Here is a 21,211-nt window from a genome sequence, read left to right on the forward strand (position 1 = left end):
AGTGAGACCCTGTTTCAAAATAAAGAATTAAAAAATAGGGCTGGGGGTGTAGCTCAGAGGTAGAATACCACTGGGTTCCACCCCCAGTACCAAAAAAAAAGAGTTTTGGAGTCAAAGAACTAGGCGTGGAGGACAGCAAGCCTATGGAGAGGGCCACTCTTAGGTGCTCAGAGAAGCCAGAATCCGGATTTCTGCGACAAACTCCGTGCCAGGAGCAGCGGGCCTGCAAACCAGCTGGGAGACCGTCCTGAGGGCGGGCGACCGGGTCTGAGCAGCTGAAACCCTTAGGTGCGCGGAAGCTCCTCCTCCCGGGAGCGTAGCGTGCACGGGGCCAGCCTGGCGGGGCGGGGTTGACACTCGGCCGACCTCCGCCCACCTCATCCACAGGGGACGGAAGTCTCGGACCCGCTGTGGACTCTCCAGAGAGCCGAGGACCGCGAGCTGGGCCTAGCCCCAGCGGGCAGCAGGCACCATGAAGCGTGCGGGAACTCTGCGCCTGCTCGTGGACCTGAGCGACTTCAGCGGCGCCGCCCGGCTCCGGGAGTTGCTGGCCGCGGACCCAGCTATCCGAGTTCGCTGCAGCCCGGACGGCCGCCATCTGCTGCTGTTGCGACCCCCGGGGACGCCGGCCCCGCAGCTGCTGGTCGCTGTCCGTGGGCCCGGCGCGGAGCTGGAGCGTGCCTGGCCCGAGGGCCACCCCTCGCCACTGGACGCCTTCTTCCTGCCCTGGCCGGCGCGCCCCGCGCTGGTCCTGGTGTGGGAGAATGGCCTAGCCGAGGTGTGGGGCGCAGGGATGGAGCCTGGCTGGCGGCTGCTGCAGAGCACCGAGCTGTGTCCGAGAGGGGAAGCCCGGGTGGTGGCCGTGGCGGCACCCCGAGGCCGCCTGGTGTGGTGCGAGGAGCGTCATCCCGCTGAGGACGGCCCCGGACGGCCGGCCGCCGCTTTCAGCTACCGCGTGTGCGTCCGGACACTGGAGCCCAGCGGGGAGGCCGGCGCCAACCTGGGCCGCGCACACATCCTGCTGCACCACTGCCCCCATTTTGGGCTGCTGGCCTCCCGCAAGGACCTCTTCCTGGTGCCGACTGCCACCACCTGGCCTGGAGTGGCCCACATTCTGCTTATCTGGAGCCCAAGCAAGGGCAAGTTGATAGTGGCTGCCCCAGGTCTTGGCCTCTCCCACAGTAAAAGCCTGAATCCTAGACAGGGGGACACCTGGGACTTCCGCACCCTGCTCCGAAGCCTTCCTGGGTTGTTGTCCCCCAGGGAGCCATTGGCCGTACATACCTGGGCCCCAACTCCCCAGGGCCTACTGTTGCTTGACTTCAGGGGCACTGTGAGCTTAGTACAGTCCCATGGAGGTGTCCGAGCTGTGGGTTCCCTGCAGGAGGCACCTGTAGGGCTGGAGGGGTCTGCAGCTCTGGGAATATTTCATGGCACTCTGGCCTGTGTACTGGGCTCCACCTTGGAACTGTTGGACATGGGGAGTGGACAGCTGCTGGAGAGGAAGGTCCTAAGCACAGACAGAGTACATTTGCTGGAACCCCCATCCCCTGGCATGAAAGATGCAGGAGAACTGGAGACCAGAGGTGCTCTTCGTTTGCTTTCAGCCTCTGGTCTGTTTTATGTAGGCTGGGAAGCCCCCCAGGGCCTTGAGGTGCCTTCAGCCAAGGACCTGGTCTTTGAGGAAGCCTGTGAGTACTACCAGCGACGGAGCCTGCGGGGTGCCCAGCTCACCCCTGAGGAACTGAGACATGACCGCACATTCCGGGCACCCCAAGCCTTGGCCTCTATTCTCCAGGGCCACCTGCCCCCATCTCCGCTGTTGTCTATGCTGAGGGCTGAGCTCCGGGATTACCGGGGTTTAGAGCAGCTCAAGGCCCAGCTGGTGGCTGGGGACGATGAGGAGGCTGGCTGGACTGAGCTAGCAGAGCAGGAAGTTGCACGCCTGCTGAGGACTGACTTGACAGGACACCAGCTGCTCCAGCTCAACATGGTCTTCCAAGCCCTTCCTACAGCAGCGTGGGGTGCCGCTCTCCGGGCCCTACAGCTCCAGCCAGATGCGAATGGCAGGCTGAGGTCCCAAGCTCCCCCTGATGTATGGAAGAAGGTGCTAGGAGATACAACCGCTGGAAAGGAAACCCCCAACGGGACACTGCCCCCCTTTGAACTCCTGTGCCAGTGCCTATGCCGGCTGGAGCCTCGATGGCTACCCCCCTTTGTGGAACTGGCACAGCAGCAGGGCGGGCCAGGCTGGGGGGCTGGAGACCCAGGGCTGCCCTTGTACCGCCGAGCCCTGGCAGTGCTAGGTAAAGAAGGGACCAGGCCTGAGGCACTGGAGCTAGAGCTGCTTTTGGGCAGTGGGCGACCCAAAGCTGTGCTGCAGGCTGTGGGGCAGCTGGTGCAGAAGAAACAGTGGGAGCGGGCTCTGGAGGCTGGCTTGGCCCTTGGCCCCTCCAGCCCCCTGCTCCGTACTGAGATCTTCAAACTGCTACTGGCCGAGTTTGCCCAGCACCGCCAGCTTGATGATCACCTCCCCCTCCTTTGCCGCCTGTGCCCACCGGAACTGGCCCCACACGAGCTCCTTCTTCTACTGCGGACATACCTCCCAGATGAGGAGGGGTCTCCTGCCCCATTTCCTGAGCCTGGAACAGAGCCCCCTCTCACCGTGGGCTTGCTTAGAGCCCTGCTGGAGCAGACTGGTGCGCAAGGACGACCCTTGGGCCCAGTTCTAAGCCTGTATGAGGACATTTTGTGGGACCCAGGCACTCCACCCCCCACCCCGCCTCGGGGACCAGTGACCACCCTCCAGGCATCGGATCACCCAAGTCTGGAGGCCTGAGCATTATCGGGACAGGGCCTCTATGCCTGACCCAGGAAATCGTGTGTTGGACACAGTGATCAGCGAAGGGTACCTAGGAGTTGGAGGGGACCAGGGTGGAACCTGTGTGTGCAATATTCTTCTCTCTTCTGGATCAATTTTTAAAATGTATATAAATGTTGATTATACACACTGTTTTTGTGTTTTTGAAATGCTGAAGGTCTTGGGGGTTCTGGGTTATAAAGGAAGTGGTTGAATCTGGATGTGTTGGCAAAAGCAGCCATTTCCAGTCATGATATAATGAACATTTTTGAGTCTCCTCTTTCTCTCTTTCTGTCTGTCTCTCCTCCTCCTCCTCCTCCTCCTCCTCCTCCTCCTCCTCCTCCTCCTCCTTCTTTCTCTCTCTCTCTCTCTCTCTCTCTCTCTCTCTCTCTCTCTCTCTCTCTCATTTTAAAATTTCCGGTCCTGGGGATTGAACCCAGGGGCCATCCACCTCTGAGCTACACACACACACCCCCGAAGCACTTTTTATTTATACATTTATTTATTTGAAACAGGGTCTCACTAGTTTGTTGAGTCTCACTAAATTACTGAAGCTGGTCTCAACTTCCCAAGGACTGGGATTACAAATGTGTAATCCAGCCATATCTATCTTATTTATTTATTTATTGCAGTACAGAGTATGGAACCCAGGGGCATTCTACCTCCAAGCTACACCCACAGCCCTATATTTTATTCTTTATTTTGAAGCAGGGTCTCACTGAGTTGCAAAGGGCCTCACTAAGTAGCTGAGGCTCTCCGCGAACTGCAATCCTCCTGTTTCAGCCTCCAGGATGCTGGGATTACAAGTGTGCACCACCACACCCAGCTTATTTTTTTATTTTGAAATAGGGTCTTCCTAATTTGCTGAGTCTGGCCTCAACCTTGCGATCCTTCTGTCTCAGCTTCCTAAGAACTGGGATTACATGCATGCACTACCACACGTGGCTTATTTGTGAGGATTTCATATATGCTAAGCACTCTGCTGATCTTTATGTACTTCCTCTTTTATTTTTTTCTTCAGTACTAGGATCAAGTGAACCAGGGGCATTCTGCCTCCAAGCTACACCCCAACCCTATTTTTTATTCTTTATTTTGTTTTGTTTTGATTTTTGTGGTACTGAGAATTGAACCCAGAGGCATTCTACCTCTTAGTTATACCCCCAGCCCTATTTTTTCTTCTTTATTTTGAAACAGAGTCTCACTAAGTAGCAATCCTCCTGTCTCGGCCTTCTAAGTACTGAGATTACAAGCATGTGCCACCACACCCAGCTCTGGCTTATTTTTTATTTATTTACTTACTTACTTTTTAAATATTTATTTATTTAGTTAGTTAGTTAGTTGTGATACTAAGGACAGAACCCAGGGACATTCTACCTCCAAGCTACACCCCCAGCCCTATTTTATTTTTATTTTGAAACAGGGTTTCACTAGGTTGATGAGAGCCTCACTACTAGCTGAGGCTGTCCTTGAACATGTGATCCTACTGTCTCAGCCTCCAAGTACTGGGATCCCCAGCCCTTTTAATTCTCTCTTTTGGGACAAGGTCTCACTAAGTTGTTGAGGCTGACCTCGAACATGCGATCTTCCTGTCTCAGTGTCCTGCATAACTAGGATTACAGGTGTGAGCCACCACACTCAGATTAGCTGAAACAATTGAACTACCTCACTGTATAGCCCACTAGCTCCTGCCTTCTTAGGCCTGGGTGCACTGCTCACCCTTGGCTCCATGCTGGTCTCTCTAGCCTGTTGTGAGGAGGGTACTCGAAAGAGTCATGCCAAGCCGGGCATGTTGGCATACGCCTGAAACCCCTGTATTGGGGAGGCTGAGCCAGGAAGATTGCAGGTTCAAGGACAACCTCAGCAAGTAGTGAGACTCTCATCAGCCTAGTGAGATCCTGCCTCAAAATAAAAATAAAATGGGGCTGAGGGTGTAGCTTGGAAGTAGAACACTCCTGGGTTCAAACCACACATAATAAATAAATAAATAAATAGATAAATAAATAAAAAGAGCTATGTTACCCTTTCCCCAGAACTCTTCTCCCAACTAGAATTATGATGGTCCCTGAGCCCATGCCTGTTTCCTACAGGATTCCTGGAACAGCCCCAAGTGATTTTTATTGTGTTGTATTGTATTGTTTTATATTGCCCTCAAACCTCTGCTGCTCCTGTCTCAGCCTCTCAAGTAACAGAATCAAAGGTGAGTGCCACCATATTTGGCTCATTCAGAGTATTGTAATAAATCTGATCAATTTCAGCACCTACTTGAGTCTTCAGAGTAAAGGCCAAATCTAACAAAAACATCCCTTCTGCCACTCTGGCTCTACTTCTTTTTCCAGTCTTATTTCCAACCATTCTTTTTTGTTCATTTTATTTGTTTGTTTTTGTAATACTAGAGATGAACCCAGGGGTATACTACCTCTGAGCTACCCCAGCCCTATTTATTTTTACTTTGAAACAGGGATGGGAAATCCTGAGTCAAAGAGGACCAGAGGAGAGGCAGGCAGCAGAGGATAGTGGGAATGGAGGGTGTAAGTCAGAGCACTCAAGCTCTGACCCTGAGGGAATTCATCCTTCTGAAGTGTTCCACACTATGCAGATGAACCAGACTTTGGTTTACACTGACCTGAGTGGTCAGGAAAAGAGAAGCACAGCTGGATCTGAGGCAGCTCCAGACTCCAGGTTCCATAGGGAGCCACCCCACCCTGGAATGTTTGTCTCGCTCCTCCAGGGATGAGGGAGAAAACCAGTAAAATCCTCAGCTTGGCTCCCATGGGCCACCACTCAGCGGCTTCTTAGGCACAGGCTCCCCCTCCTGGCTACTCTCAGCACTGCCGGCTCCACGCGTTACCCTCAAACATGCACACACTTGAATTTTCTCAGCTAAGGACTGAGGAAGCCTCTAGAGGTAGTAAATCAAGATTTTCTTTTTTTTTTATTTTTTATTTTTTTGGTGGTACTGAGGGTGGAACCCAGAGGCTTTCTACCTCCGGGTTATACTCCCAGACCTATTTTTTATATTTTATTTGGAAACAGGGTCTCACTAAGTTGCTGAGAGCCTAAGTAGCTAAGGCTGGCTTTGAACTTGTGCAATCCTCCTGTCTCAGCCTCCCAAGCGCGAGGAATACAAGCGTGCGCCACCACGCCCGGCTAGTAAATCAAGATTTTCGGAGGGCAAGAGAGGAGAGAGAAGACGTCAGGAGAGAATTGACAAAAGACAACCATGGAGAGAGGAAGGGGTCCTGGACTTGTACTAGGAGAGTGTCAGAAGAAAGGGAGCCTGAGTTGCTAGGGTGCTTCCTCTCAAGGATTGGAAGCTGAGGTCACAGAAGGTTCCTGGAAGAGCACAATGAGGTCACATTTTTCTATGAATTTGAAATATAAGAATGCCAGGCCTTACTTAAAAATCAATACAATCTCGTTTTAGGCACAAAATTGGTGAAATGGAGCCAGGTGTGGCGGCACACACTTCTTAATATCAGCATTTGGGAGGCTGAGACAGGAGGATCCAGGTTCGCAGACACCCTCAGCTACTTAGTGAGGCCCTTTGCAACTCAGTAAGACCCTATTTCAAAATATAGAATAAAAAGTAGGGCTAGACCGGGCGTGGTGGCACACACTTGTAATCCCCATGTTTGGGAGGTTGAGGCAGGAGGATCGCACAGGTTCGAAGCCAGCTTCAGCTACTTAGTGAGGCTCTCAGCAACTTAGTGAGACCCTGTTTCCAAATAAAATATAAAAAGGTCTGGGAGTATAGCTCGGAGGTAGAAAGCCTCTGGGTTCCACCCCTAGTACCACAAAAAAAAAAAAAAAAAAAAAAGTAGGTCTAGGGGTGTAGTTCAGAGGTAGAATGCCCCTGGGTTCCATCCCCAGTACTGCCCAAAAAAAAAAAAAAAAAAAAAAAAGTGTGAAATGGAGGCGAATTTCTTTTGAATAAGGGGGGTATGGGAAGGTAGCTTAATGGCAGAACACTTGCCTAGCATTCCTGAAGTCCTAGGTTTGACCTCCAGCACCACACAAGAGTTTAAAAAAAAACAAACTTTAAGAGTCACAATTCCAGCTGGGCGTGGTGGCGCACGCTTGTAATCCCAGCATTTGGGAGAGTGAGACTGGAGGATTGCGGTTCCCAGACAGTCTCACCTACTTAGTGAGGCCCCCCGCAACTTAGACCCTGTTTTAAAATAAAGAATAAAATATAGGACAGGGGGGTGTAGCTCAGAGGTTGAATGCCCCTGGTTTCCATCCCCAGACCTGCAAAAAAAAAAAAAAAATAGAGTCACAATTCCAAGGTAAATGGGCCATGTGAACTGTAAACTGCATTTACACTTTATAAGTGCATGAGTTCCTATTTTGGCTGGTAAGCAAAAATTCAGGTGGGGAGAGAGGCTGAATCAGGCTGCGAGTGAGAGGTGAATGAGTTGTCAATCACTAGTTGTGGAGAGAAATCTTCTAGTGGTTTCTCCTCTAATTCCCCAAGGGACAGAGCAGGTGTGGGCCTGGCTCCAGATGTCTCCAGATAGACAGGAACAAGAACAGTGTCGAGGCCGGGTGTGGTGGCGCACGCTTGTAATCCCAGCATTCGGGAGGCTGAGACCAGAGGATCACGGTTCGCAGACAGCCTCAGCTACTTAGTGAGACCCTCTGCAACTCAGTGAGACCCGGTTTCAAAATAAAGAATAAAAAATAGGACAGGGGCTGTAGCTCAGAGGTCGAATGCCTCTGGATTCCATCCCCAGAACCACAAAAAAAAAAAAAAAAAAAAAAAAACAGAGTCGAGGAGAGACAGGATGAGAGAGCTGCCTGGGAAGATGGGGCTGGACCAGGAGCAGAGGAGAGATAAAAGGGAATAGGGAGAAGGGTGTGGGAGGAAGAGCCAGGGAAATGTGCTTGCTCTGGGGAACAGAGGAGGCTCTGAGGTAGGGAGCTTCTGGGAGAAAGGGGCAGAGAGGGGGTCCTGTGAGAACTCTCACCAGATTTATGGCCAACATATACAGCTAATAGGCCAGCTGGGCTAACCGAGCTCCTGGAAGTTTTCATTATCTAGGGAGTAGAAGACCCCCAGGGAAGGAGCTGGAAGGGGCTAGGGAAGTGGGAGGGAGGTGGTGGCCTCCACTAAGAATCAAGACAGTCTACCTCATGTTGGGCCTCCAGGAAGTTCTGGCACAGCAGACCATCCAGGTCTTGCATAGGGGTCAGGTTCATCGTCTATATTTTTGTTTAATTCTGGGAGAAAGTGGGAAGAGCTGAACATTTCCCTCATTACCACCAGCAGCCCCAGACAGGTTCTAGAAACAACCAGAGCCCCAGATTTGGGGGGCAAATTTTCACCAGAAGAGGTGGACGGAGCCATGATTCTGAAGGCTATAATAGAGGAGGGCTATAATAGCGTTCTTTCTTTCTTTGTTATTATTTTCAAGTAGTACCAGGGATGGAACCCAGGGACATTCTACCTCTGAGTTATATACCCAGCCCTATTTTATTTTATTTTATCTTATTTTATTTTATTTTATTTGCAGGTCTGGGGATAGAACCCAGGGGCATTCTTCCTCCAAGCTACACCCCCTGCCCTGTTTTTTATTCTTTATTTTGAAACAGGGTCTCACTAAGTTGCAAAGGGCCTCACTAAGTAGCTGAGGCTGTCCGCGAACTGCAATCCTCTGGTCTCAGCCTCCTAAATGCTGGGATTACAAGTGTGCGCCACCACGCCCAGCTTTTTTTTTTTTTATTTAATTTAATTTTTTTGGTGATACTGGGGTTCCTGGAAACCCTACTACCTCCGGGCTACACTCCCAGACATATATATATATATATATATATATATATATATATATATATATATATACACACACACACATATATATATACATACACACACACACACACACACACACACACACACATATATATTTTTCTTTTTTTTTTGAAACAGGGTCTCTTAAGCCAGTGAGGTTGGCTTCGAACCTGCATGATCCTCTCGTCTCCACCTCCCAGGTGTGGGGATTACAAGCATGCGCCACCACGCCCGGCTCCAGCCCTATTTTATTTTATTTTTTATTCTGAAACAGGATCTCACTAAGTAACTGAAAAAAAATGAAAAGATTGAGGAGAGGTATCAGGTCAGAGGAACTCAGATATATCCAGTCCAGGCCCTGGGCTAAAGCAGGGGGTACTAACATGAATATATCAAGAGAGTTTCCCAGAGGGGAAATAAAAAGACTGCTCAGCAATGACCAAACTAGCGCATGTTCTCATGGCTCCTTCAGGGTAATAGAGGGTCCATGTGGGGTATGAAATTTTGGGGAGAGAGACCCATCAGTAACCACTTCCTCCCTCCATCACACTGGTCACCCCCTAGTGAGTTCCCCAATGAGTAGGTCTCCTCCACATGTGTCCTTTGCTGGATATAAGGGAGGGGCTGCTTTAAAAGAGGAGGTGAGGTTGGGCCTGGTGGTGTTCACCTAGAATTCCAGTATTTGAGAAACTGAGACAGGAGGATTGCAGGTTGAAAGCCAGCCTCAACAACTTAGTGAGGCTCTCAGCAACTTAGGGAGACCCTATATTAAAATAAAAATTTAGGCCAGGCGTAGTGGTACACTCTTGTAATCCCAGCATTTGGGAGGCTGAGAGAGGAGGATCTGGGTTTGTGGACAGCCTCAGCTACTATTTAGTGAGGCCCTTTGCAACTCAGTGACACCCTGTTTCAAATTAAAGAATAAAAATAGGGCTAGAGGTGTAGCTCAAAGGTAGAATGCTTCTGGATTCTACCCCTGGTACTGCAAAAAATTAATTAATTAATTTAATTTAAGAAATAGGACCAGGGGCATAGCTTGGAGGTAGAAGACTACAGAAAGAAAAAAAAAAAAAAAGAGCCAGGTAGTAGTGGCATACACCTGCAATCCCAATACTTGGGAGGCTGAGATAGGAGAATCGCAGGTTTGAGAACAGCTTCAACAAATAGTGAGACTCTCATCAACCTAGAGAGACCCTGTTTCCAAATAAGAAATAAAATCAAGCTAGGAGTGTAGCTTGAAGGTAGGATGCCTCTGAGTTCAATACCCAGTGCCAGAGAGAGAGAGAGAGAGAGAAAGAGAGGGAGGGGAGGAGGAGGGGGAGAGGGAGAGGGAGGGGGAGGGGGAGAGGGAGAGAGAGAAAGGAGGTGAGAAGAGCTTGAGCGTGTACAGGTTGGAGGTTTGTAATGTCCTCACACTGTTCCTAGAGTGGTCTGGCTTCTGCTAGTGCTGACCCTTCCCGGTCACCAACATTTGTGGGTCTGTCTCAATTTAAAGACTTTTTTTTTCTTTTTAATTGGAGCTTGATCCCAGGTATGCTCTATCACTGCACCACCAGCCCTTTTTATTTATTTATTTATTTATTTATTTATTTAGTTAGTTAGTTAGTTAGTTAATTAGTTAGTTTTTTATTCTAGGGGTACTGAGAGTTGAACCCAGGGGTGTTCTCTGAGTTTGATTCCAATGTTCTGCCCCTAAAAAAGAATTAAACTAGAAACTCCTTATGAATTCCAAAAGATATATCCACCCAGAACCTCATGACATGATCTTATTTGAAAATAAGTGTACTTACAAATGTAATTAAGGTAAAGATCTCAAGAAGAGATTATCCTAGATTAAGATGAGCCCTAAATTCAATAATAACCGTGTGTGTGTGTGTGTGTGTGTGTGTGTGTGTGTGTGTACGTATGCGCTACTGGGAATTGAACCCAAGGGCTTTCCACCTCTGAGCTATGCCCCCAGATCTATTTCATTTTTTAAATTTTGAAATATGACCTCACAGCCTGGTATGGTTGTATACATTTCTTTTTTTTTTTTTTTTTTTTTTTTTTTTTGGTGGTACTGGGGTTCCTGGAAGCCCTTCTATCTCCGGACTACACTCCCAGACCTATTTTTACATTTTTATTTGGAAACAGGGTCTCCTAAGCCAGTGCACGCGCAGCTGGCTTCGAACCTGCGCGATCCTCCTGTCTCTGCCTCCCAAGCGCGGGGATTACAAGCGTGTGCCACCACACCCGGCTACATTTCTAATACCAGTAGTTGGGAAGCTGAGACACGAGGATTGAAGGTTTAAAGCCAGCCTCAGCAACTTAGCAAGGCTCTCAGAAAATAAACAAGACCCTGTTTACAAACAAAAAAAAATAAAATAGGGCTGGAGATATAGCCCAGAGGTAGAATGCCCCTAGGTTCAATCCTCAGTACAAAAAAAAAAAAAAATTAAAGTCAATGCACAACTGGGTTTAGTGGTGCAAACCTATAATCCCAGTACTTTGATTACTGAGACAGGATGATTGAAGATTCCAGGACAGCCTCAGAAATTTAGCAAGACCTTCAGCAACTAAGACCTTGTTTAAAAAAATTTTTTTCCAAGGGCCAGAGGTATAGCTTGGAGGTAGAATACCCCTGGATTCAATCCCTAGTACCACAAAAGTAAACAAATAAAGTCCAGTTCAAATCGGGGTGCCCCCTCCAAAACAAACAAACAAGTAAATAAAGTTAATGTACAGGTTGAAAAAAAAACAAGTGTTACAGTTTAGGGGGGAACTGATCCCGGGGACCTCTGTTAGGCTCCTGGAAACTGTTCCCATAGCTGCGGGTCCTTGTCCTGAACTAGGATAAATATAATACTAGTCTTAACTCTTACTGAAAACTTAAATGAGGCTGGGCGTGGTGGCTGGGCGTGGTGGAGCATGCTTGTAATCCCAGCATTTGGGAGGCTAAGACCAGAAGATTGTGGTTCGCGGACAGCCTCAGATATTTAGTGAGGCCATCCATAATTGAATGAGACCCTGTTTCAAAATAAAGAATAAAAAATTGGGAAGGGAGTGTAGCTTGGAGGTCAAATGCCTCTGGGTTCCATCTCCAGACCTAAAAAAAACAAAAAACAAAAAAAAAACCTTAAATGAGTTTATTATTGCAAATACAGATGTACAGGAGACAGTTTACATCCCGGGATAGTATAGGGGGGTGGCCCTAAGTGAAGTCACCAACGATTCCTGGACACAGAGTATTTTTATAACCAATCTTCTGACCTGACTAAATCTGTCCTTTCTCTGGGCAGCTCCTACAATATGGAGATTCCTCCCTGTAGACCTGTGCCATCTCCAGCACAGAACCCAAGCCTTTTGTTACACTTCAAAATGTGTTAAGTTTCTTATCTGAAGTCCGGGATTCCCCCATGTCCTTGAGGAAGTTTGCTTCTCTTAGAAATGTAAAAAGATCGTAGGCTTTTAGGCTTCTATTCTCTCACTAATCACCCTTGGCGCCTGGAAATCTGCAGCCCTATCCTCAAAGCTTCTGGATTTTTTTTTTTACTACCGGAGATATGTTTTGAAAATTGAAAATCTTTCCCAATGCTGGCACATTAATACATTTTGAAGCCTCTTCCCGATACTGGTACAATAAGTATTATCAAAATTAAGTATGAGCCGGGCATGGTGGCGCACGCTTGTAATCCCAGCATTTGGGAGGGTGAGACCGGAGGATCGTGGTTCGCGGACAGCCTCAGCTACTTAGTGAGGCCCTCTGCAACTCAGTGAGACCCGATTTCAAAACAAAGAATAAAATATTGGGCAGGGGGTGTAGCTCGGAGGTCAAATGCCCCTGAGTTCCATCCCCAGACCCGCATGAAAAAAAAAAGTATGAAAATTCCTTTGCCTACTTAAAGTTGAACTTCTCGGTAAATTCAAATCGGACCTTTTTTTCCTCCATCATAGAACAAATTATTGTCTCAGTGGTTGAACTCTAGGTTTGGAGGTTGGCTTGCATTTAGGGTCTCTGTTGTTTGAAAAATGCTTGAGTCAAAGCCAGGCAAGGTGGCACATGTTTGTAATCCTAGTACTAAGGAGGCTGAGACAGAAGAATCCTGGTTTGTGACCAGCCTCAGCAACTTAATGAGGTCCTCCACAATTTAGTGAGACCCTCCACAACTTAGTGAGATGCTGTTTTAAAATAAAAAATAAAAATTTGGGCTGGGGTGTAGCTTGGAGGTAGAATGCCTCTGGGTTCAATCCCCAATAACACACACACACGCACACACGCGCACACACACACACACACACACACACACACACACACACACACAAATGCTTGGGTCAGTAAATCCACACTGAGTTTCACTGAGAAGCTGCCTCTACTCTGGCCGGGTCCCTTGTTCAGAATGGAATCTCACTTCGCTTGAGTGCATACAGCTGTGGTGGCCCTAAGTGCAATGAGCCAATAATGCAGCTCCATGGTGCTTGAGGCAAGATACAAACCTAGGAGCTGAACCGGTGTGGTGGCACATGCTTGAAATCCTAGCATTTGGGAGGCTGAGACAGTAGGATTGTGGTTCACGAACAGCCTCAGCTACTTAGTGAAACTCTGTGCAACTCATTGAGTCCTTGTTTCAAAATAAAGAACAACAACAACAACAACAAAAAATAGGGCTGGGGGTATAGCTCGTAGGTAGAATGCTCCTGGGTTCCATCCCCAGTACCACAAACAAAATAAAATAGAGTTGAGGGTGTAGCTCAGAGGTTGAATGCCCCTGTGTTCAATTCCCAGTACCTTTCCCCCCAAAAAAAGAAATCTAGGAGCTATGCCTTGCTCAAGCATCAGTTTTTCAACAGACATCCTGACTGTTTCAGTTTGAGACTCAGACTCCTTTCTCCTAGTCCTGCTTTGGATTGCCCAGCCCCAGCTATTCTCTAAACCTATCCTGGTCTGTTCAAATCCTTCTTTTTAATTAATTAATTAATTTTTGGTACTGGAGATTAAATGCTGTATCAAAAAACTACCACGCCCAGCTTTTTTTTTTAAACAAAGTCTCCCTAAGGATAAAAGGGACTTTCGTGAAGATGGCGATTGAGAACAGCAGTATTTATGAGTCCCGCTAACAATTGATCTCTATTGTCACAAAATCAGCACTTTTCATAGCCAGAAAACACCATCAGCAGAGACATAAAAACTGTAAATACAAAGGACAGAGAAAAAGAAGACTAGAAGAACAACCAGAGATCAGAAAAGAAACCAATCCTCATTGCGCCTCGCAGCACCAGGCTCCAGAGAAGAAAGGGATTCAGAACGGAGCTCAAAACCAGAAAAGCAATACACCAGCCTCAGGGCCGAGGGCGCAGCAGCAGCAGCGGCATATTGCCATCAGTGGCGGCAAGTTCACCGCGCCCGCAACAGCTCATAAGTGCATTCAATAACCCACCAAGCTCCAGAGAAGAAAGGTAAACAAGGAGCTGAAGTGAGTAGCTTCGGATCATTCAGGTGTAATTCAGCAGTTTTTTCAGTGCAAAGAACGTCTAAAACTCCCAGTGGCCAGGCTCATCACGCCCTCCAGGGACTCAGAATGGAGATCAAAACCAAAAAAGAAATATGCCAACCTCACAGCTGAGGGCATGGCAGCAGTGCCAAATTGTCAGCGGGAGCAAGTCCACCGCGCCCGCAAAAGCTCCAGCTCAGTGCACTCAATAACCATAAGTGAAGTTGCGGCCCCCAAAGGAGAAATCCCAGTACTGCACCCCCAGGGACTTGTGCAGCTTTGACAATCTCCCTGGGTCTGAGATTTTGCAGTCCAACCCAGTGAAGGAGTAGATGTGGCAGATATAGCACAACCTAGTTGCAGCTCCCCATGGGAAAACACCCAGCCTGGCACCCCCATGGTCTCGCGCAGCCTCGATTAACTTCCTGGGTCTGAGACTTTGCGATAAAACCCAGTAAAGAAGTAGTGGTGACTGAGATTACCACAGACTTGAGATCCAAAGCACCCTAAGTGAAGTAATAGTGACCCAGAGAAGAATCCAGAGAAGGCACAAACTTCTGAAATCATGGGAAAGAGGAACAACAATAGAGCACAGAATGCCCACAACCCCACGACATCAGAACCGGATAACACAGAAAATTAGAGATCTACAGAAGATCAAATCAGGAATATAACTGTAGAAATAATACAGGACCTCCAAAAATAATTTAGAGAGAGTTATTTAAAAGAAATAAGTGATGCAATCATTGAAGTAAAGGCCTCAATTCAAAGTATAAACAATCTATTAGACCACATGGAGAATAGAATCTCGCTCCTAGAAGATGATCACTCCAAAAACGAATGAAGAGTTTATAATTTAGAAAAAAAAATCCGACAGCAGGAATTTGACATTGAAGAAATATGGGCCCATTTTAAGAGAGCTAACCTAAGAATAATTGGAATAGAGGAGGGAAAAGAAGGTGAAACCAAAGGGATCAATAATCTCTTCAAGGAATTAATAAAAGAAATTTTTCCAAACAGAGCAAGAGGTCGATACACAGGTCCAGGAAACTTATAGAACTCCCTTTTGGCTGGGCGTTGTGGCACATGCTTGTAATCCCAGCATTCGGGAGGCTGAGACTGGAGGATCATGGTTCGCAGACAGCCTCAGCTACTTAGTGAGGCCCTCTGCAACTCAGTGAGACCCGGTTTCAAAATAAAGAATAAAAAATTGGGCAGGGGAGTGTAGCTCAGAGGTCAAATGCCCCTGGGTTTCATCCCCAGACCTGCAAAAAAAAAAAAAAAAAAGAACTCCCTTTAGACAGGCTCAGAGAAGAGGTTCCCCATGCCACATAATTGTCAAAGTGACCAATGTGGAAGCCAAGGAGAGAATCTTAAAGGTAACAAAAACAAAAGACCAAGTGACATTCACAGGCAAACCAATTAGAATCACTCCAGGCTTCCCAAACCAAGTCATGAAAGCCAGAAGGGCTTGGAGTAACATATTCCAAACTCTGAAAGAAAACCATTTCCAGCCAAAAATTTTCTACCCAGCAAAACTATCTATCAAATTAGATGTGGAAGTAAGAAGCTTCCATGACAAACAGAAACTGAAGGAATTTATGTCTTCAAAACCAAAGCTAGGGAAAATACTCAAAGAGATTAACTACAAAAAAGAAATAGGTAATACACGCCATAACCAAAGAAACAAGATTTCCCATCCAGCAGACAACTAAGCAAAGAAGAATAAGCAGTATCTCAAACAGAAATAAAATCTTAACATGTTAGGAATTTAAAAATATCTCTCAATAATCACACTGAATGTAAATGGCCTCAACTTCCCAATAAAAAGACATAAAGTGGCAAAATAGATTAAAAACCAGAATCCATCCATCTGCTGCTTACAAGAAACACACCCGACAAGTAAAGATAGGAACAAACTCAAGGTAAAGGGCTGGAGCAAGGTAATCCATGCCAATGGAACTTGAAGACAAGCAGGAGTAGCAACTATGATATCAGACAAGCTAGACTTCAAACCCAAACTTATTAGAAGAGACAAAGAAGGTCATATTTTACTGGTAAAAGGAATAATCCAGCAAGAGGAAATAACAATAATCAACATATATGCTCCAAACATAGGTGTAGCTACTTTCATAAATCAAACTCTTTGTGACATGAAGTCATACATAAATCCCAATACAATAATACTGGGAGACTTCAACACACCTCTCACAACATTAGACCGATCTTCCAGACAAAAGGTCAGTAAAGATGCCTCAGAACTAAAGAACACCATTAATCATATGGACCTGTTGGACACATATAGAATATTTCACCCAACTACAGTTGAGTTTACATTTTTCTCAGCTGCTCAAGGAACCTTCTCCAAAATAGATCACATCCTAGGACACAAAATGACCACTAGCAAATTCAAAAAATGTCACATACTTCCCTGTGTCATTTCAGACCATAATGGAATGAAACTAGAAATCAACTATAAGAAGACCCAGAGAAACAACATAAACATGTGGAGACTGAACACCACACTTTTTTTTGGTGGTACTGGGGTTCCTGGAAGCCCTTCTACCTCCGGGCTACACTCCCAGACCTATTTTATATTTTTTTTATTTGGAAACAGGGTTTCTTAAGCCAGTGAGGCTGGCTCCGAACCAGCATGATCCTCCTGTCTCCAACTCCCAAGCACGGGGATTACAAGCATGTACCACCATGTCCTGCTGAACACCACACTTCTGAATGAAGAATGGGTCATAGAAGATGTAAGAGGTGAAATCAAGAAATTTCTAGAAACAAATGAAAATAATGAAATGACATATCAAATCTTCTGGGACACTTTGAAGGCAGTATTAAGAGGAAAATTTATAGCACAGAGTACTCACATAAGAAAAATAGAATATTTTCAAATAAATAACCTAACAACACGCTTCAAAGCCCTTGAAAAACAGGAACAATCGAACCCCAAAGCCAGTAGAAGACAGAAAATTATTAAAATTAGAGCAGAATTTAAGGAAATAGAGAATAAAAAACAATACAGAAAATCAACCAAACCAAAAGCTGGTTTCTTAAAAAAATTAACAAGATAGATAAACCACTAGCCAACCTAACTAAAAAAAAAAGAGAGAATCAACCCAAATTATGAAGATAAGAGATGAAAAAGGAGACATTACTACTGACAGTGTAGAAATCCAGAGGATTATCAGAAACTACTTTGAAAAACTATACTCCAACAAAATGGAAAATCTCAGGGAAATTGACAACTTCCTAGATAAATTCAACCTTCTTAAATGGAGTCAAGAAGATATAGAACACTTAAACCAACCAATAACAATCAAAGAGATTGAAACAGCAATAAAGAGCTTACCATCAAAGAAAAGCCCAGGACCAGATGGTTTTCCAAGTGAATTCTATAAAACCTTTATAGAAGACCTAACCCCAATACTCCTCAAACTATTTTGTGAAATGGAAAAAACGGGGACTTTCTCAAATACATTCTAAGAAGCCAACATCACACTAATACCCAAACTGAATAAAGACAGTTCAAGGAAGGAAAACTACAGGCCTATATCTCTGATGAACTTGGATGCAAAACTATTAAAGAAAATACTAGCAACACACATTCAAAACCACATAAAGAAAATCATAGCCGGGCGTGGTGGTGCACGCTTGTAATCCCCACGCTTGGGAGGCAGAGACAGGAGGATCATGCAGGTTTGAAGCCAGCCGCACTGGCTTAAGAGACCCTGTTTCCAAATAAAAATATAAAAAATAGGTCTGGGAGTATAGCCCAGAGGTAGAAGGGCTTCCAGGAACCCCAGTACCACAAAAAAAAAAAAAGAAAGAAAAAAAGAAAATAATATATAATATACCATGACCAGGTAGGGTTCATCCCAGGGATACAAGGCTGGTTCAACATACAAAAATCAATCCATGTAATTCATCATATAAACAGAATCAAATACAAAAATCACATGATCATTTCAATAGACGCTGAAAAAGCATTTGATAAAATCCAACATCCATTTATGATAAAAACACTGCAGAGAATTGGAATAGGAGGAACATATCTCAACATCATAAAGGCAATCTACAATAAGCCCACTGCCAACATCATATTAAATGGGGAAAAACTTCAAGAATTCCCCCTAAAAACAGGAAGAAGACAAAGATGTCGCCCGGCATGGTGGCGCAGGCTTGTAATCCCTGCGCTTGGGAGGTGGACACAGGAGGATCGTGCAGGTTCTAAGTCAGCTGCGCTGGCTTAAGAGACCTTGTTTCCAAATAAAAATAATATAAAAATAGGTCTGGGAGTGTAGCACGAAGGTAGAAGGGTTTCCAGAAACACCAGTACCACATAAATAAATAAATAAATAAATAAATAAATAAATAAATAAATAAATAAATACAGGAACAAGACAAGGATGTCCATTATCACCACTTCTTTTCAATATAGTACTAGAGACTCTAGCCAGAGCAATAAGGCAAGAAAAGGAAATCAAAGGAGTACAAATAGGAAAAGAAGAACTCAAACTTTCACTATTTGCAGATGACATGATACTATACTTAAAAAACCCAACATACTCAACCAAAAAGCTTATAGAACTGATCAACAAATTCAGCAAAGTGTCTGGATACAAAATCAATCTTAAAAAATCAGAAGCTTAGAGCCGGGTGTGGTGGCGCACACTTGTAATCCCCGCGCTTGGCAGGCTGAGAAAGGAGGATCACGCAGGTTCGAAGCCAGCCTCAGCTATTTAGTGAGGCTCTCAGCAACTTAGTGAGACCCTGTTTCCAAATAAAATATAAAATGGGTCTGGGAGTATAGCCTGGAGGTAGAAAGCCTCTGGGTTCCGCCCCCAGTACCACCAAAAAATAAATAAAAATAAATAAATAATAAATCAGAAGCTTTCCTACACACCAACCATAAATCCACTGAAAAAGAAATTCAGAAAACACTTCCACTCAGGATCTCCCACAAAAAAAAATAAAATACTTAACCAAGGAGGTAAAAGATCTCTACAAAGAAAATTATAAAACACTGAAAAAAGAAATCGAAGATCTTAGAAGATGGAAAGATCTTCCATGTTCATGGATTGGCAGAATAAATATCATTAAAATGGCCATCCTTCCAAAAATGATCTACAGATTCAATGAAATGCCCATTAAACTACCAAGATCATTCCTCACAGACAGAAAAATCAGTCCTTAAATGTATTTGGAATAACAAAAAGCCCAGAATAGCCAAAGTAGTTCTCAGCAACAAAAACCATGCAGGAGGAATCACAATACCTGACTATAAACTATACTACAAAGCCATTGTAATAAAAACAGCATGGTACTGGCACAAATCAGATACATAGACCAATGGAGCAGAATTGAAGACCCACAAACAAGTCCACACACTTTCAGCCAATTGATTTTTTACAAAGATGCCAAAAACATACACTGGAAAAAAGCCTGTTCAACAAATGGTGTTGGCAAAACTGGTTAACCATATACAGACATTTGGAAATTAATCCCAATTTCTCACCCTGCACAAAAGTCAACTCAAGATGGATCAAAGACTTGGAAATCAAACCAGAGACCTTGAAGCTCCTTGAAGAGGGCATAGGTCCAACACTGCAACACATAGGCACAGATAAACACTTTCTCAACAAGACCCCAAAGGCACAACAAATTAAAAGGCAAATCAATACGTGGGATTGCATGAAACTGAAAAGCTTCTGTTCAGCAAAGGTAACTATCAAGAACCTCAATTGAGAGCCAACAGAATGGGAGAAGATTTTTGCCACATAAACCACCGAAAGAGGACTAATATCTAGAATATATAGAGAACTCAAGAAACTCAACACTAAGAAAACAAAGCATCCAATAACAAAATGGGCAAGTGAACTAAATAGACACTTCATGAAAGAAGAAATTCAAATGGCCAATAAATGCATGAAAAAATGCTCAACATCATTGGCAATCAGAGAGATGCAAATCAAAACTACCCTGAGATTTCACCTAACTCCAACTAGAATTGCAATCATTCAAAACACAAACAACAACAGATGCTGGCGAGGATGTGGAGAAGTGGGAACTCTAAAACATTGTTGGTGGGATTGCAAATTAGAGCAGCCAATTTGGAAAAGAGTATGGAGAATCCTCAGAAGAATGGGAACAAATCTAACATTTGATCCAGCAATACCACTTCTGGGTATCTACCCAAAAGAAAAGAAACCAAACTACCAAACTAATGCATGTGTATCTATGTTCATAGCTGCACAATTCACCATAGCCAAACTATGGAACCAGCCAAGATGTCCATCAACAGATGAATGGATTACAAAACTGTGGGATATGTACACAATGGAATTTTACTCAGACATTAAAAAAAAACACCCAAAAAACTCAATTACATCATTTTCAGGGAAATGGATGGAACTGGAGGACATTATGCTAAGTGAGATTAGTTAGTCACAAAAAATAAGAAATCAGAGCTTTCCCTAATATGTGAAAGCTAAGAAGAAATGGGTCATAGGAGGAACTCTAGATGAAAAAGGAAATCCTATAGAGGAGCAAACAAAACAACCTAAATGAGGGGATGGGAGGGGAGAAGAAGGAAACTCTCTAAAACACACAATGTACTTAAACATATCGAAGTCAACCACTAAGCCAAGCAAGGGAAGGAGGGATGGGGAGGGAATGGGATGGGAATTGGGTAGGGGTTAAATTGGTGATGTGTACATGTATGTCCACACAAGGTTTTTACCCCAATATGATGTATGAATATAATGACACAAGGTTTTTACCCCAATATGATGGATGAATATAATGCACCAATAAAAAATTTTAAAAAAAGGATGAGGTGCCTGGTGTGGTGGTGCACGCTTGTAATCCCAGCATTCGGGAGGTTGAGACCTGAGGATCACGGTTCGTGGACAGCCTCAGCTACTTAGTGAGGCCCTCTGCAACTCAGGGATACCCTGTTTCAAAATAAAGAATTTTTAAAAAATGGGGCAGGGGGTGTAGCTTGGAAGTCAAATGCCTCTGGGTTCCATCCCCAGACCCGCAAAAAAAAAAAAAAGGATGAGGTGTGGTGACAGTATTTGGGAAGTT

At 45.1% G+C, this 21,211-nt stretch overlaps 1 protein-coding gene across 1 annotated transcript; it reads left to right on the top strand.

The window, feature by feature from the left end:
• Positions 1-472: 472 nt before the first annotated feature.
• HPS6 (HPS6 biogenesis of lysosomal organelles complex 2 subunit 3) lies at positions 473-2,839 on the top strand (the record flags this gene model as incomplete). The annotated part of the gene is made up of 1 exon (XM_080694682.1): positions 473-2,839. The coding sequence occupies one exon, from the start codon at positions 473-475 to the stop codon at positions 2,837-2,839; it is 2,367 nt and encodes a 788-aa protein (XP_080550808.1).
• Positions 2,840-21,211: the final 18,372 nt, after the last annotated feature.

The sequence above is a fragment of the Muscardinus avellanarius genome (assembly GCF_963383645.1).
Source record: "Muscardinus avellanarius genome assembly, chromosome: 4".
In the NCBI taxonomy this organism is placed as follows: domain Eukaryota; kingdom Metazoa; phylum Chordata; class Mammalia; order Rodentia; family Gliridae; genus Muscardinus; species Muscardinus avellanarius.